The sequence below is a fragment of the Phascolarctos cinereus genome, unplaced genomic scaffold (assembly GCF_003287225.1).
Source record: "Phascolarctos cinereus isolate Bilbo 61053 unplaced genomic scaffold, phaCin_HiC Scaffold_9;HRSCAF=440, whole genome shotgun sequence".
NCBI lineage: Eukaryota > Metazoa > Chordata > Mammalia > Diprotodontia > Phascolarctidae > Phascolarctos > Phascolarctos cinereus.
In genome coordinates, this window is record NW_027556402.1 from 144,783,627 (window position 1) to 144,801,883 (window position 18,257).

The following is an 18,257-nucleotide window of genomic DNA, read 5'->3' on the forward strand; positions in this document are numbered from 1 at the left end:
CCTCAGGGAGCTTACATTCTTTTGGAAGGTGATACAACATGTACACGAATAAATATAAGGTAATATAAAATAACTTCAAGAGAGAATGAGTGCTGATAACAGATGATCAGGTACTAGGAAAGCTAAGCATATTCAACTGATGAGCTTATAATATTCCAGAGAAAAGTAATTAAAAACAATTACACGTATACTTGGACAATAATACTTGTTTACCCATATAATGTGTGCCTTGCATATAATAATGTTCGTAAACATTAATTACTGCATGTTTTGAGTATACTTTTGTAGTATTCATTATCATATACATTTGCTTTTATGTTAGTATCATGCCTATATTATCTGTTACATGTGTGTGCATGCTAGACTTTGTGCATGTGCTTGGTTTTGTTATCTGTTTATGTTGCTGTTTCTGCAAATTTATTTTGTAGGGCTATTGTAATTGTTTTACTTTTTGTTTGCTGTTATGCATATTTGCTTGGGCTCAGTGGTTATGCCTGTCTTACTGTTACAATGCATTTTTACGAACTGCATGTAATTGAAACATGTAGTTATTGGATTAGTCTGTCATACCACAAATGTCACAAATCTGGCCCACAACACTCCTCAGTGCAGCTCAAACCAGATTAAAATGTAATTGGGAAATAGTTAACAAAATAAATTAAAAATACAATAAAATATAAATAATATTACATTTTAAGGCTAAGTATTGCAGCTGGCAGCAATCCTTATGTGTGGTTCGGTGGCCCCCATTTCTATTTGAGTTTGACACCACAGCTTTAAACTGTAGTGTGCCTATTATACGTGTTGAGATAAATAGCTAATATCTCTATATCTAATAATATTGCTATGTATGTATGAACCTATGAAGATTACCTGGAATGCCAGGCTAATCATCCTTGTGGTTTTAAATGTGGATGTTTTTATTGATGCTGTGATGTACAGTCTCTTGAGGGATATATGCACGAACATAGGATTGGGATGTTTTTGCATGTGATTCAAGAGAGGGAGGAGATGAGATTTAAGAAGGTAGAGTGAAAAGGGACTGTTGGCAATGGCTGCTATTGAGCCTGACTGGGTTTGATGATGGAGGCTGGTGCCTTTGTCCACTTAGGTGGGAGAGCCGTGACCAGAGCATGGTATGTATCTGAACAGTGATGGACTGGCTGCTAAGCAAGAATTCATGTGAATGGTGAAGTCCCTTCCCTGCGCTCTTCTATTTGAGGGGATAGATGTCCAATCCAGAGTTTTCTTTTCTTTGAAGTTGTTTATTTTCTGTTTGAATTAACAACAGATCTGCCTAGTTTGAGATAAAGGATCAATCCTAATTTCCCAGTGACACATTCCATTATCTATGAAAACGGGAAGGCAAACACTAAGAAGACAGCGAAAAGCATGTAATATTGATTTTAGAAAAGGACAGAGTGATGATCTGGTCCAGAGTGTCTAGTTTCTATCCTGGCTTGTGCCTGAGTAAAGAGAGAGAATTTTAATAATTTTGATCTATTAATTTTTATAAATGCCTCAAAGCTGGTCCTGGACTTTGCTGCCTTCAGTCAAAGAACATTTCTGCCTGGGTTGTCAGGTCATGATGCCCTCCCCATTGCTTTCTGTACATGCATGATCAGAACACAGTCTTCTTTAAAGAAGGAGCCAGTATGGTGACAAGGGAGTAAGGTACCATATGGTAGGAGAAGAAAAGAAGGATCTGGGTAGAGCTGGCAGTGCCCACATTCCAAGGGTGATGGCCAGAGTAAGGACTGGCTACTTCTTTTCATTTTTGCTTTCATTCTTCAAACACAGACAGCACAAAGGTGATGGATGGATGTGTGTGTCTATATATACATACTATACACACAAATACACACATACACACATATATACATACACATACATACATTATATATAATATATAAAAGAATATAGTGTATATTTTCATATCTATATTTGCCTGAGGCTCAGAGGCATCAAGTTGTTCACTTTCTGATGGTCATATACCTAGTAAGTGTCTGAGATGGGGTTGGACTCAAGTCTGCCTGACTCCTGGTCCAGCACTCAAGATAAAGCACTTTCATGAAAGCCCTGCGAGGAAAGTCACAGGAAAAGGAAAACGTGTCAGACTTAGGAGAAAGAAATAGGAAAAAGATGAGCTATGGGACTTAACAGGGCCAATTCCTATATTGAATAAACTACTTCACGAATGTCAAGGGCTTTGGGAATTGTACCAATTCTTTTCCAGTTAGAGGGCATTTTTCCCTGGGATTTCATCATTGTGTGTAAACTCCTCCCCACCAATGCAGATCAAAAATTCATCTGTAATTTATCATCCTAGTCAATTCTCCTCAGGGCACTGAGAGAGATTGAGTGAGTTGTCCATGATCACAGAGTAATATTTGCCAAAGGTAAGACTTGACCCAGGTCTTCCTCACTCTAAGGCTGGTTCTTTATTCATAAACCCCTGCTACCTCTCAAGGGAGAGACTGATGTAATCTTTATGATGAACCATGGTTCTTAAGCTACTGACTGTTCCTGAAGTATGGGATGAAGGGATTTTTTTTCATTATTTTTGACCTCCAGTCTCTCCCTGCCTTGGGTTCAGCTTCAGTGGCTGCTAGGGGGTGTGTGTGTATGTTTAATTCATTTTTAATCCAGCTACGAATAACTTTGGGGAATCCAGGAAAGGTCACTGTAAAATCTTGTCTTCATGTTTCTCTTTTATTCTTACTTTGCTTTGATGGAAAACAGTACTTTTGTGGGAAGTCTGTAGACAATACTTTCAAGGGGTCCACAAGGTCAGAATTATTTTTTATGATAATACTAAGATTTTAAATGTCTAATTTAGTCAATATTGGTAGACATAACTCATGTAAACAAAAGCACTTTGAAGGGACCTTCATAATTCTTAAGAATAAAAAGAAATATAAGACCAAAAAGTTTGAGCTGTCTTAGACACTGAACTAGAAGAAGTGTCAACAGTCAGAAGTATGGTGCTCATGAGGAAGCAACTCTCAACTTAAATCTTGAATTGCCACTTTGACAGCTCTCCCCCAAAGGAAAAGTCCACATCTTATCATCATACTGGTTCGACAGTACGTAACTCTCCTTTTTTACCTCAGTTCTTTCAGCCTTTAAAGTTAACAGTGCTCCCAGCATTCTGGATGTTTGCTTCTTGCTTGCCTGGCCAGTCTCTCAGATATATTCTTCTATAAAAGAAATCCCAATAGCCTGGTGTTAGTTTTTCTTGTTCAATGAAAGCAAGCATGCTTGTTTCTGCCTTTAAAGGGCTTACATTCTATTGGGAAAAACAATATTTAGAGGGGAGCTAGAAAGCATGGAGGTGGATCATGGTTTAGAAATGCCTGGGAAATGACTTGCAGGCTTGGTTCGAGGCAAGTAAAGGTCACGTATCAGAGCCAAGGGACCCAGGGGCAGAGTCCAGATGGTTCTTGTGGGAGGGAGTTTTGAGAGGTGGTTGAGGAGGAGACAACCTGATCTGGAAATTGATGGGAAGTAACATAAAAGGCAAGATATGGTGAACATTTACCTATCAGAGCCTAGGGTCCCAGGGCACAGGAGATTTGGTTGGAGGGGAATGAGGAAGATGGCTACAGTGGAGTCAGCATGCTTTGGAAATGTTCAGAAAGAAAAAAAATATGAGCTGTTTACTAAGTTGAATTTTGAATAAACTGAGAGGAGGAGGAATGTGAAAAATGTTGGATCAACCTATATTTGGGAAAAGGTTTTTTTGGTGAAAGAAACATCATTAACATAAATTTTGACAACAGCAAATAAATTGAACATCTGATACAATACAAAAGCCAGTGGAATGATTTTCCATTTTCAAACTTGTCACTCCATGAAGCTTTTCACTCCACGATTTCAAGTGACCTCTTGAAAGTATAAAATCCAATGATCTTTTCTCAGTCAGCAACTTCCTTGACCTTTCTTCTGTTTTTAACAATATTGATCGCTTGTTTCTTCTTGTTCCTTTTCTTTTGACTTCTGTAACAGTGGTCACTCCTGGTTCTCCTCTTACCTGTGTGACCATTCTTCAGATCATTTTCCTCTTCCCCCTCTCCAGACTGTGTCCTAAGTTCTCTACCCTTTGCAATTTCATCTACAATGAAAGCTTCAGCTGTGCAAATGACACTCAGGTCTATATGTTATCCAATGCAGATCTTTCCCCAGAGTTCCTAATTACCTGCTGGACATTGCTACCTGTATGCCCCTCTCTGATAGCTCACGTTCATTATGTCCAAAGTGGAACTCATCTTTCTCACCTTACCTGCCCTTTCTTATAATTTTCACATTTCAATCAATCAAACAAAAAACATTTATCAATCATTTAGTGTCAGGTACTGTGCTTAGCTGTGAGGATACAAAGAAAGGCAAAGCAGTCTCTGCAGGGAGCTCACATTCAAATGGAGAGACAACACAGAAAAAACTAGATATGTATGAGATATATACAGTGTAATATGAGGCAGTCTCAGAACAGAAGGCACTTAAGGCTGGTGAAATGGGGAGATGACCAGGCCTTTTCTAAAAAGTAAAATTTGGACCAGCGGAGCCAACAGGGCAGAGTGAAAGCAGTGATCTGCTTGAGCTCTCCCCCAAACCCCTCCAAATACCTGTAAAAAATGGCTATAAACAAATTCTAAAGCAGTAGAACCCACAAAAAGACAAAGTGAAACAAATTTCCAGCCCAAGACAACCTGGATAGTTAATCGGAAAGGTATATTGTGCGTGGCTGGTAGAAGAGTGCAGTTCAGCATGGGCGCGCAGGCTGCAGCGAACCTGGAGCAGGCCTCAGAGGACTGAATCACAGGCAGCTGTGGCAGTTTCCAGACTTCTCAACCCATGAACGCCAAAGACAACTTAAAAGGTCATTGGGAAAAGTCTGTTTCTGTGGTGAGAGAGAAGAGTGATCCCAGACCCAATCCCAGAGGGGCACCACAGGGCTGTGGCTTCCTCCTGAACTTCTGGCCCACAGACTGAGGCGGGGAATCAAGTGGCTGATCAGAGAGGGATTGCAGGGATCTCTCTGCTGGTGCAGGATTCTCTTGCTTTGCCCATGCTTAGATCTGAGTCACAGTTCTGGGTGGCAGTCCTGGGGCGAGGAGGAGCACTGGCATGGTGGAACTTGTAATGGCTGTGAAGAGGGAATCTTCCTCATGGTTCCAAGACAGAAAAGAGTGCTTGTGGTCACTCATAGAACAGAGCACAGGACAAGAAAGGAGTAAACACTTCACCCTTGATCATAGTACCTTGGAAGAACTGAAAATTTACAGGTCCCTAGAAGTATCTCTGAAAACAGCTGCACAAAACCTCTGAAGCTTGGGACAGTACATTCTCCACACTAGAAACAGACTCCTACCTTAACAAAGAGTTTATAACTCAAGTAATTGGCTGAGATCATGAGCAAGCAGCGCAAAAAGAGTCAGACTATATTATCTTTGTTTGACAAAGAAGATAAAAACATACAACCAGAAGAAGACAATGAAGCCAAAGCTCCTACATCCAAAGCCTCCAAGAAAAATATGAATTGGTCCCAGGCCTTGGAAGAGCTCAAAAAGGGTTTTGAGAAGCAAGTAAGAGAAGTAGAGAAAAACTGAGAGTGATGCTAAAGGAGACCCCCAAAAATACTGAATAAAATAGCACCTTAAAAAATAGCCTAACCCAAATGGCAAAAGAGGTCCAACAAGCCAATGAGGAGAAGAATGCCCTAAAAAGCAAAATTAGCCAAATGGAAAAGGAAGTCCAAAAGCTTACTGAAGAAAATACTTCCTTAAAAATTAGAATGGAGCAATTGGAAGCTAGTGACTATTTGAGAAATCAAGGCATTGTAAAACTTAATCCAAAGGAATGGAGAAATAGAAGAGAATGTGAAATATCTCATTGGAAAAACAACTGACCTGGAAAATAGATCTAAGAAAGAGAACTTAATAATTATTGAACTATCAGAAAGTAAAATTTGAGCTGTCTTGCAGGAAGGCAGGGAAAGCATACATTAATATATACACTTATACCAAATGACATAGCATCTAAGTATGTAAAGAAAAAACTAATTGAATTATAAAGAGTAGACAACAAAGCAGCAAAGCTTGGGGACCTCACTATATCCCCTTTCAGACATAGACAAATCTAACAAAGATACAAAAGAAGTTTAAGGCCTGAATGGAACTCTAGAAAAAAATAAATGTGATAGCTCTCTGGTGACTACTGAATGAGAATAGAAGAGAGTATGCATATTTTTCAACTGTTTTTAGCAACTTTACAAAAATTGACTAGGGGGTAGGGTACAAAACCTAAATGAAGAAAAGTAGAAATATTGAATACATCTTTTATTAACCATAAGATGATAAAATTATAATCGATAAAGGGAACTCAAAGAAAGGAGAATAAATCATTTAATCCTAAAGAATTGTGGGAGTAGAACGAATCATAAAACAATAGATAATTTCATTTTTTAAAAATGCCAATAATAGGACAACATAACAAAACTTTGTATTCAGTTAAAGCAGCCCTTTAGGGAAAATGTATATCCTTGAACACTTCCATCAATAAAAGAGAGAACAAATCAATGAACTGGGCATGTAGCTTTAAAAAAAACCTAGGAAAGAAATAAATTTGTAAACCCCCAAAATTCAAAAATAAAAAAATCTGAAAATCAAAGAAGAGATTAACAAAATTGAAAGCAAAAAAAGTGCCGTTGAATTGATATATAAAATTTAAAACTTTTTAAAAAATGATAATCTGGTTTAGAAAGAAAGGGAAACCAAATTACTAATATAAATTGTTATAAAAATTTTCTATAAATGAAGAGGAAATAAAGGAAAATATTAAAAGTTATTTTGCATGACTGTATACCAAAAAAATGGTAATCTAAATGAAATAAATGAATATTTAAAAATATAAAATACCAAATTAATATAATAAGAAACAGGGAAACTAAATGAGCCAGTATCCTTTTGACTTAGCGATAGCACTTCTAGGGCTATATCCCAGAGAGATCATAAAAATGGGAAAAAGACCCACATGTACAAAAATATTTATAGCAACTTTTTGTGGTGGCCAAGAATTAGAAATTAAGGATACACCAATCAATTGGAGAATGGCTAAACAAGTTTTGTTTAGTAATGGGTATATGAAATATATGAATATAATGGAATACTGTTATGCTACAAGAAATGATGAGCAGGTGGACTTCAGAAAAACCTGGAAAGGCTTATATGAACTGAAGCTAAGTGAAATGAGCAGAACCAGGAGGACACAGTAACAGTCACATTGTGTGATGACTAACTTTGATAGACTTAGCTCTTCTCAGCAAAGCAAGGATCTAAGACAACTCCAAAAGACTCATGATGGAAAATACTATCCACATCTAGAGAAAGAACTACGTAGTCTGAATGCAGATTGAAGCATACTATTTGCTTCCTTTTTTGTTGTTTTGTTTTGTTCTTTGACATGCTTCCTCTAATTTGTTATAATTCTTCTTTACAACACGACTAATGTGAAAATATATTTAATAAGAACATATATGCAGAGCCTATATGCATGCCGTCTTTGGTGGGGGCGGGACAGGGAGGCAGAGAGAATTTAAAACTCAAAAGCTTATGGAAGTGAATATTGAAAACTAAAAATAAATTAATTAATCTAGTAAATAAATAAGTAAATGAGCCAGTCTCAGAAAAATAAATTGAACAAACCAGAAATAAACTCCCAAGGTAGAGGCAGAGAGGAGGCTTAGGACCAGATAGATTTTTAAAATATATTTAATCAAACATTCAAAGAATAATTAATTCCAACATAAACTAGAAGACTAACAAAGATGGTAGAGGAAGGAGTATAGCCCAGTTCCTCACACATCTACTCTAACAAAGAGTGCCAGACTAAGCAGTGATTGGGAAATTGAAAGAGAAAGAAAAGTGGGTCATCTTTCTAACAGATTTGGCCCACAGTCAAGTGTCCAGAGCAGGAAATGTAGAACAAAGGTGGGCCAGGATCCCAAGCCCAGATCCTGGCCTCAAAATGTGGCCACAGTGCTGTTGTTCTTATCTTGGAGAGAGAATCACAGACTCAGCCCTGGGCTTAGAACAGGACCTCAATACTGTCCCTTGGACCTAAAGAAGGGTTCTGGCTTCAGTCTCTTGGATCAGAACAGGGGGTAAGTAAGCAGCACTGTCCTTCTGAACATGTAGACTCTGAAGTCTAAAGTCCTAAAGCAAAGAATTATGAAATGAAAGCTATAGAGGAAAGACTAGGAAAGAGCATTAACAGCTTTGCACAAAAGGTACAAAATTTGACCAAAATAACAGACTCCTTGAAAATCAGAATGGACCAAACAGAAGTTAATGATTCCATGAGACAACCAGAAACATTAAAACAAAATCAAAAGACTAAAAAAAAGGGAGAACAGCCTTCTATATAAATGGCAGCATGCAAAGAGCTATTTGTATATATGGAATGATTATTATTTTGGCTGTTTACAAATTGTGGGGTATTTGGGATGCTGATTATGTAATCAAATTTAAAGTAATGTATTCACACAGTAAAGTGCTTAGCACAGTGCCTGACATGTAGTAGGTGCTGTATAAATACTTATTCCCTTCCCTTCCCCTAAGAAAAACAATCACATGATTCTATCAAAAGATGCCCAAAAAGCTTTTGACCAAATAAACACCCAAAATTTAAATATATTAAAAACATTCCCTAATAGATAAATGGTCAAAGGATGTGAACAAATAGTTTTCAAAGAGAGGAATTGCAAAATATCCATGACTACATGAAAGAATACTCCATTAGCACTAATGCAAATCAGAACAGTCCTGAGGTTTTATTTCATTCCCAGCAAATTTGAAAATTGAAAGAACAGCAACTACAAGTAACTGAAAGTGAATGTTGGCTCAGATTCTTAAAATCTAGCCCATTTTCACTAGCTATACAAATGCTCAGATTCCTTAAGAACCTAGCCCATAGCTCACAAATGTTCAGATTCCTTAAGAGTCTGACCAATATGGCAGATCTTTAATAAACCTTATCTCTGGCCAAAAAAAGGCTTGGGTCAAATTCGTTTGGATAGGGCCCACATGTTGTGATTTTGGGGTCCCAGCACCCCTAAACCTCAATATATGGTTCCCTGCTAACAGGGAAGAACTGCCTAATCCCAAGCTCTTCTCCAGCCAAGACTGGAAAGTATGTTAGCCTCCCCTGTCCCCCAATCCCTTTCTTGCCCTGCAGCAACTAGGAAGGCTTGGCTTGGAAGTGCTTTTAGGGCCTGACCTCTCAGATCCCATTAGGTCAGACAGCTCTGAGGTTGTCTTAAACTCAGCCCGACCCTCTTAGGCTCTTGGTCCAGTGGTTCTGTTCAAGACCATTGACCTGGGCATGACTTCAGACTCTCTATCCAGAAGCATAGGCCCGATCCTCTCAATTCTCTCAGCGCTGGGAAATTGGGAAAACTTCAGGTACTTTTGTGGGCTTTTGGTTTTTTCGTTTGTTTCCTGAGGCTTGTTCCCAAATCCTCCTTTAAGGAGGGAGAGACTTCCAGCCCCCATGCCCACAAAGGGTCAATCCTTTTCAATTCCCAAAGATTCGCCTTTGGGATGTCTTTTACAAAATTGGGAAAATTTTAGTTTCTCTAAAGAACTTGAAAAGGTTGGTGTTCTTTTGCAACACCATTTGGCTTCAGTATCACCTGGAAAATTATGAGGCAAGGACAGCTGTATGCCCCTTGCCAGCAGGAAGCAGTTTCAGAAGAGAGGACCTTTGCCCTTTACCCCAAAAGAATTTGGGTCCCATTTGTTTGAGGGGGGAATGATGAGGATGGGATCTGGACTCCAAAAAGGAAAAACCCTGGACTTTCCCACATAGCCAAATCTCTGGTTTTCACCCAATCTGTAATCCCAATCTACCTCCAGATGGCCCCTGGCCACTTCCCACCCTTAATCCTATCTAGATTGCATTCTCCCATGGCCACATGGTCCAGGTCCCAGGCGTTCTCTTCACCCCAGTTTACTGGCCACTCCAATCCAGATCTTCCTTAGATCCCCCCTCCAGTCACCCCAAACTACTTGGCCGCTTCTAGATCCATCCCACTGTTTTTCTTGTCTCTATTAAGGTGCTCAGATTCTTAAAATCTAGCCCACTTGAATTAGCAATACAAATGCTCAGATTACTTGAGAATCTAGCCAATAGCCCACAAATGTTCAGATTCCTTAAGAGTCTGGCCAATACAGCAGATCTCTAATAAACCTTGTCTCTGGCTGAAAAAAAAATTTATTAAAATTTATTAAAATTTATTATTTATTAAAATTTATTTTTAAATTTTTAAAATTTATTTTAAAATTTTATTAAAATATTTATTAAATTTATTATTTATTAAATTTATTGAAATTTATTTAAAAAAACACCAAACAACAGCCTCAGAGATGAGAAGACACTTCCTTTCCTTCCTTGGAAGGAGAGGAGTCCATGAGTGTGGAACATTTCTTCTAATGTCAGATTTTTATAATGTGTTGATTGGTTTGCTGATTTTCCCCCTTCTTCATTAAAAAAAGTTCTTTGTTATGAAGAGTGACTTTCTAGGAGGGGAAGGGGAAAATACAGGGAGCAATTTAGAAAATATAAAAATAAAAGTTTATTTTAAAATATTGCAAATTATTGAGGGGAAATGGACTACTCCTTAATGTGATAATTTGTATCATCTTAAGGATAATGGAGAAACAGTAGAGGCCTTTCCAATAAGATCAGATAGCTGGCATAGTGGTTAGAGACGTAGACCAGGAATCAGGAAGATAGGAGCTGAAATCTGCCTTAAACACTACCTGTTTTACCCTGGGCAAATCATTTAACCTTTGTCTCCCTCAGTTCCCTCATCTGTAAAAGAGGGTAACAAGAGACCTACCTCCTAGGGATGTTATGCAGATAAAATAAGATAACATTCATAAAGTATTTTGCAACCTTAAAGCCCTCTAGAAATGCTAACTAATATCATTGTTATTCCTATCAGATGTAAAGCAAAGACTAGGATACTTCTTATTACCATTCTTCTATATAGTTCTAGAAACATTAGCTATAGCAATAAGGCAAGAAAAAGAAATTGAGGTGTAATGATTTATTGTTGTCTATGTAATAATGTAAACTGGAGGCACAAGTCAGCCCATGTTACAAGGATATATTTATATAGATAAACTGTACAACCTGGAAAACCCCATCCATTCTAATTTTTACATTTGTGGAGAGTAGGCATACTGCCATGGGTGAGCGCTCACTCCCCCAATTACCTTTCTCCAAGAAGGTATCAGGCTAGAATTGTATCTCTGTAATGCAGATTTTGGTATTTGCAGTCTGGGCATATTATCTGGGTTAAGAATAACAGCTACACTCCCTGGTTATTCTAAAATATCCCTCCCCAAACCATGAGAGGTAACAGTTTATTCTCATCCAATTTGGGTCCCCTTAACCAAATGCTCTTTTCATGTAACACAGTCATAGATAGCTAGAAAATACATTTATCCAAGCAAGCAATAAGACTAAAATCAAGAAAGTTAAACAGTATACAGTAAGTCATTGAATATTATCTAAAGTAACTGGTCTCTTCAACTCAGAAGCAAGATAAAAATCTCAGCTTAACAAAGGAAGAGAATGATCCCACCAGAAAAATCTACTCTTAGCGTTATCTGGAAGTACAAGTACTGGGAACTTATAGGACATGTGTTTGAGGGGATACTTTCCTGACATGTCAGGGGGCAACTTTCTTCATGTTTTTAACCTTTAGGGACTCACATTAGCTATTCCAGTCTTTCTCTCAAACTCTTCTTTTCTGTAGTTGCTTCAAAGTCTTTTTTTTTCATGCATTCCATAAGCAGTGTCATGGACTCAAAGGTTTCTTAGGAGTCATATTTCTCTCTGCATTTGCTGCACACAGTATGACCAGCTATTTATCCTTTAGAGGACCACCAAACCTTCCAGGAGCAGGGGTAGAGCTACAGAGGAAATAAGCATAGGCAAAGAGGAAACAAAGTTATTACTTTTTGCAAATGATGTGATGGTCTACCTAAGGAACCCTAGAGAGCAAACTAAAAATTAGTTAAAACAATAATTTCAGCAAAATAACAGTATTTAAAATAAATCCACACAAATTTTCTTTTCTCTGTATATTGCCAACAAAACATAGGAGGAGAGAGATAGAGAAACTTTATTCACGGTAACTACAGAACATGTAAAATATTTAAGAGTTCACCTACCAAGACATACAGAAATTATATGACTACAACTACAAAACAGTCTTCACAGAAATACAGTCAGACCTAAATAATTGGAGAGAGATTAATTTAGGCTCATGGTTGAGCCCAGAAAAATAAAAATAAAAATGACAGTACTAAATAAGTTAATTGACTTATTCAGTACCACAGTCAAACTACCAAAAAATGTCTTTCTGGAACTAGAAATATAGCATGATAAGCTAGACACATGACTTAGCTATGAGAAATAAAAATCATCATAATCAAATTAGAGGAGCAGAAAGGGTGGGATACATGTTACAAGTGTTGAGAGGATAAAACTTCTTGACCAAACAAGAGACTGAAAGAATCACAGGCGATAAAATGGATAGTTCTGATTTCATAAAGAGGAAAAGCTTCTGCACAAACAGAATCAATGAAGCAAAAATTAGAAGGGAAGCCATTAACTGGGTCGGTGGAGGAGTTATTTGTAGCAAGATTATCTAATAAAAATTTGATGTCCAAGATACGTAGGAAATGGATTGAAATAAATAAGAATGAGAACCATTTCCCAACAGCAAATGATTAAAGAATGTGAAGAGGAAATTCCCAAAGGAGGAAATCCAAGCAATCAGTAAACATATCAACAAATGCTACAAAGCAGTAATAGAAAAATGCAGATTAAAATAATTTCAGGGTTCTACCTCATGAGCTTGTCAGATTGGCAATGATGAAAAAAATGAAAAAATGTTAGAATGTGAGAGGAAAGGCAGAGTAATGTGCTGTTGGTGGATCTATGAATTGGTTCAGTCATTCTGGAAAGTATTTTGGAACTATACGCCCAGAGTCACTAAACTATTCATACCCTTTGACCCAGAAAAGTCACTATGTCTATATCTAAAGAGATTGGAAAAAGAGTGAAAGAACCTATATGCACAAAAGCTTTCACAGAAGGTGTGATAGGCTAGTGATAGTAATGCCCCCTCAAAAAAAAAGTGAAAGAAAAAGGATTAATGAAGCGTTTTTAAATGTACAAAAGAGAATAAAAGAAGGAAAATAAGGAAGTTCAGCTTTGAAACTAACAGCAAATTTATTAAATGTTTTAAATAAATCTGTACTTAAAAGAGTTTCGTGGTTTTATATATAATTTTATTTTCTTTGTTAAAATGCTCCTGTTTGATACATCTAAAATAAGAAAAACTTTTAAAAAGAAAGATGAGCAATGTTTTGAACGTGTTGAGGTTAACAGATATGTGGGATATCCATTTGGAAATGTCCAACAGGCAGTTACCATGTGACCTTGGAAGATAGGAGAGCAACTGAGAATTAATAGTGTAGATCTTGGCATCATCAGCATTTAGATCATTGAAGCAATGGGAGCTAGCCAAGAAGGTGTACAAAGAGAAGAACCTTTGGGGAAAAGTAGCTACTTCATCTTATTCATGATAAAGGAGGTGAGTTAACTCAAGAATACTCTAATTCAGAGGTTCTTAACCTGGAGTCCATGGATTTGTTTTTAAAAATATTATTATACCTATATTTCAATATAATTGGCTTCCTTTGTACTTAATATTACTTATTTTAAACATTTAAAATATTATTCTGTGAAAGGATTTTATGGGCTTCGCTAAACTGCCTAAGGGACCCACGCCATTAAAGAATGTTAAGAATCACAGCTTTACTGTGTGCCTTAGATTTTGAGAGAGCAGATTTCAAAGGGGTCTGAGAAAGCAAAGTCATGATCCAGTGACATGGCAGCCATGGAAGAATTCATTTACAATACATATTTATTTGTGAAACACTACAGAGAAAATGGCAGGATATTATTAATGGTTTTGCCCCCAAAATGTGAAAAGCAGTGGACATGAAAATACATCTATAGTAAGCATGGTGTAAGAACCAAATGAACTAGATCACCCTAAGAGCATCCATAGACAAAACTAGCAGGAAGACCACAAATAAATGAGAGTAACACAGAACTGTCAACTTTTCAATAATTCATCCCCATCATTAATCAGAGTGAAACCACCACCTTTGACTCCATTTGGACTTTCCAAGAAAACTTAAATGACACCTAAAGTAGTTGAGAAGAGGGACTAGACTAAGAAAAAATACTTGAGAGGAACTTTGTGTCACCTCTGGCACAGTTTTGAAAGAATTGAGGGACCATCTTACAAGGTAGCACAGGTAAGGGATAATATCAAAAATGGTTAACCCCGCAAAAGGCAACTGAGAGGACATCAATAAGTATTGACCTAATTGCCTACTCTGTCATCTTTTTAAAATCTTTGTGAGATTTGTCTATATGCATATCAATGGTATGCTTGTTGAAATAGTGAGGAAAGAAGAGGCAGGTTTCTGTAAACCATTTCCTATTGCATACCATCATTTTACAGCTTCACAATGAGATCCATCATTACTCCATTCTTATAACTGACCACAAGTGATTGGTGGGTTCCTGGTGGGGATGGCCGTGTGTTGAAAAGCTTCAGCCATGTTTAGTTCACTCCCTGCTCTGCTGTACTTCTAGCTGCCTTTCCGGTATGTAGGTCCTTCCCCCATTCGTTTCCAGCTCCTTTTTATGTTTTATCTTCCCCCATAAAAATGTAAGCTCCTTAGGGAAAAAATCATCTTGGCTCCTTCCTTCCTTCTCTCCTTTTCTTTCTTCCTTGCTTTCTTCCCCAGAACTTAGTACAGTGCCCGCCACACAGTAAGTGCTTAATAAATGCTTTATCTAAAAATTAATTGACCTGAGAATCCATAATGGAAAAATCTCAATAGACAAAAATGTTTATTGTTCGGAACAATATTCATTTGGATGGCCAGTATATGTATCTGGGATAGGCACTGAAGATAAATAATGTAGTTGGGCACAGAAGGGGAGAGAGGACAAAGAGGACAGAGAGGAGAAAGAGAAAGAAAGAAGACTCTAGAAAATTGCATAGTGCTTACCATTAATTACAGTTTCTTCCCAGCACAAAAAAGTCATCTTTTTAATGTAAGTGTTGTTCCAAGGATGCCTTTTTTTTTTTTTGTTTCCAAATCTTAGAATACAGTCTCCAAAGACTCAAGGTTGTCAAGTGATTGAAATAGCAATGGAATTATAACTCCATGGTAGACATAAGTAGACTGTAGTATATTTCTAGAAATTTGCTACATATAAGAAGTGGTAAAAAAAAAACATAAAGATTCAAAAGGATAATGAAAATAATATTAATCACCCCATACTTTTCAAATTGGTGAAGATGGCAAAAGACAGAAATAGTGTTAAAGGAGCTATGGGAAGGCAGACACTGAAGGTGATTTGAAAGTATGCGAGAAAAGTACTAAATTATAGATACCCAGTACACTGTAGGTAGAGCTATGAGGTCATCCATAGTTTTTAGAAAACATTTTGAAACGATAGGAGAAAAGTACTAATCACTTTCATTCAATGATCCCACATACTGGATTTATACCCCCAAGAAGGCAGAAATGTCCCACATACACCAAAAATATTCATTATCTGCTCTATTTGTAGTTACAGAACATTAGAGACAAATTATATGCTCATCGGTTGGGGAACAGCTGAACAAATTGTGAAATATAAACAATGGAATATTACTGTTACACAAGGAGCAACAAATATAAAGAATTCAGAGAAACATGGAAAGACTTGCATGAACTGAACCACAATGAAATAAGAAGAATCAAAAGAATAATTTATACAGTGCTCATAATATGTAATAGAATATCCATGAATGGCTCTAGATAACTGGGAAAAGACACTTTTCTTTTCTCTTAGTATATAATAAACTATAAGGAGGAAGTTACATTAGCTGTGTGTCCTAAGTGTTATACTATGATTCTGTAAAGAAGAGTTGTTTATTGGGAAGTGATTATTGTGTCAAAAAAAAATTTATCAATATAAAAAATACTGCCTTGGACAGTTATGGGGTTCCTCTGCACTAAAGGTATTCAAGCAAAGCCTCTTGGTGACCTTTTTTGCCAGCTATATTGTAGAGGAGATTTTGTTCAGGGATAGACCAATGCCTTCTAACTCTAACTTTCTGTGGTTGTGTGAAACCACAAAAGCAGTTATTAGGCAGTTTTTCTTAACAATAAAAGCTATTAAAATGGAGTTGACTTTTCCAGGAGGTAGTGGGAATATTTTCCCTGGAAGTTTTTAAGCAAAGTTTATCTGTAGGTGATGGTGTAGAAGGGATTATTAGGGATGTGTTGGATCAAATGAACTGTGATGTCCATTTCAATTTTGAGTTGTATTTACTATTTCTACCTTTTTACATTTCTTTGCAATATCTTTGCACCCTAAAACATGGTCAGTTTTTTTTTTAAATTCCACCTTGTGCTGAAAAATACGTATATTCATTTGCAGTCCCACTTAGAAGACATCATAAGTCTTTTAGCTCTAGTTTCTCCAACAATTTGTTCAGTTGCATATTTTTCCCTTTTGTTTATGTTCCTGAGATAAACTGAGAGAGACATTGAAGTCTCCTGTCACTATTGTTACTGTCTGTATTTTTGTAGCTCAGTAAATATTGTTGTTCAGGATCACTGACAATATAGGGTGATGTCTTGACTTGTGCATGAATTGGATTTAAGTGAGGCAGAATTGTGCAAAGTCGGCAGCTTCACTGTCTCTTCCAGGGTCATGGAAAGCATTTGAAGTATATAAATTTAGTGCTTATATTGGTTTGTTTGCCTTTTGTTTCTTTCACAATAATGTAGTTTCTTCGCTAATCCCTTTTTATTTTTAAAATGTTTGTCAGATAGCATGATTGTTGAACTGTCATTTTTCCATCTTTCAGTTTTATTCTGTGGATATCTTTGTTTTTTAAATGTATTGTTTATAAGTGGTAGATAATAAGGTTTTGTTTTTTATTATTCTTAAAACTCATTACTCTTGCTCTTAAAACTCTTTTTATTTTATTGATTATTTAGTCCAAAAAATATGAGGGTGCCAAGAAGAACACCCCAGCCCTTAAAACCAATTTCTAGTAATGTTGTCTGTATGCTTTCCTCATAACCTCGAGAAGATACCTTTTCCTATTCAAAACAAAAGCTCCTTTTCTCTCCTCCAAGATTGGGTGACTTTCTTCACCCTGAAATACTCTGAATTAAAATATACCCATAACGCCCAAACTACTCTTTGTTACTCCCCTGGGACCTCTCTGACCCCACCCCCCATGCCTGTTTGGAAGATTCTGAGACTTGAATCATGGTGTATGACTAGGAAATGCTGGTTTTGATTAGCAGACTTTCCCCTTAGCTCTTTAATTGAAGATTGCCATATAAAGTTATGAGAGTTCGGTTTATGGTTTGTGTCCTACATTTGTTTCCTGATATTGGGGTTTTTTTCAAGGCACCATGGCAAATCATCTAGTGAAATCTGTAGACACTAGAAGTTGCAAGTGACCAAGAGAGATGGAGAATGAAACCTAAATGAGTCCACAGCTGTCTTCCTTCACAAAACTAGGTTCTATTCTTTCTAAAAATGCTGTACCACCATTGTATAAATCTGAAGTCCTGGGAGAAGATGATAGGAGCAAGGAAAGTGGGGTAGGCTAAATAATCTTATGTAAAGCAATGCCAAATAGGAAGAATAGCTCTTTGGATTTGATAAACTGTATATTTCTAGACAACCTTTTGTTTTTCATCTTGTTATGTCCCCACGTGGAGGGACCCAAAGAACTGCCTATTTGTATAGTCTTATTGGATTTTTGTATTTAATGAAAGAGGGTTTTTTTGTATTATTATTATTTCCTTTATTGATTGTCTATTCAGCTTCTGAACTTGCAATTGGGGCCATGATGCACCTGGCCTAAGACAACAGATTTGTTTGTTTCCATTCTTTTGCAAAATAGGATCCTAATGAAGATACTGAGTGGAATGATATATTAAGAGATTTTGGAATTCTTCCTCCAAAAGAAGAAAAAAAGGATGAGACCGAAGAAATGGTTTTACGTTTACAGAAAGAAGCAGCAGGTAATAATCTTTAGAGTAACGATACCATAGGAGTAATAGATCACAGGAATCTAG

The 18,257-nt window shown here is 36.9% G+C and overlaps 1 protein-coding gene across 1 annotated transcript in view; it reads left to right on the forward strand.

Annotated features, from left to right (window-relative positions):
* The window catches only part of PDCL2 (phosducin like 2), a 33,816-nt gene that overhangs the window by 3,523 nt on the left and 12,036 nt on the right, over positions 1–18,257 (forward strand). Inside the window, exon 2 of the mRNA XM_020975341.2 lies at positions 18,083–18,203. Within this exon, the coding sequence (XP_020831000.1) occupies positions 18,083–18,203 (121 nt within the window). The remainder of the gene's footprint in view (positions 1–18,082; positions 18,204–18,257) is intronic.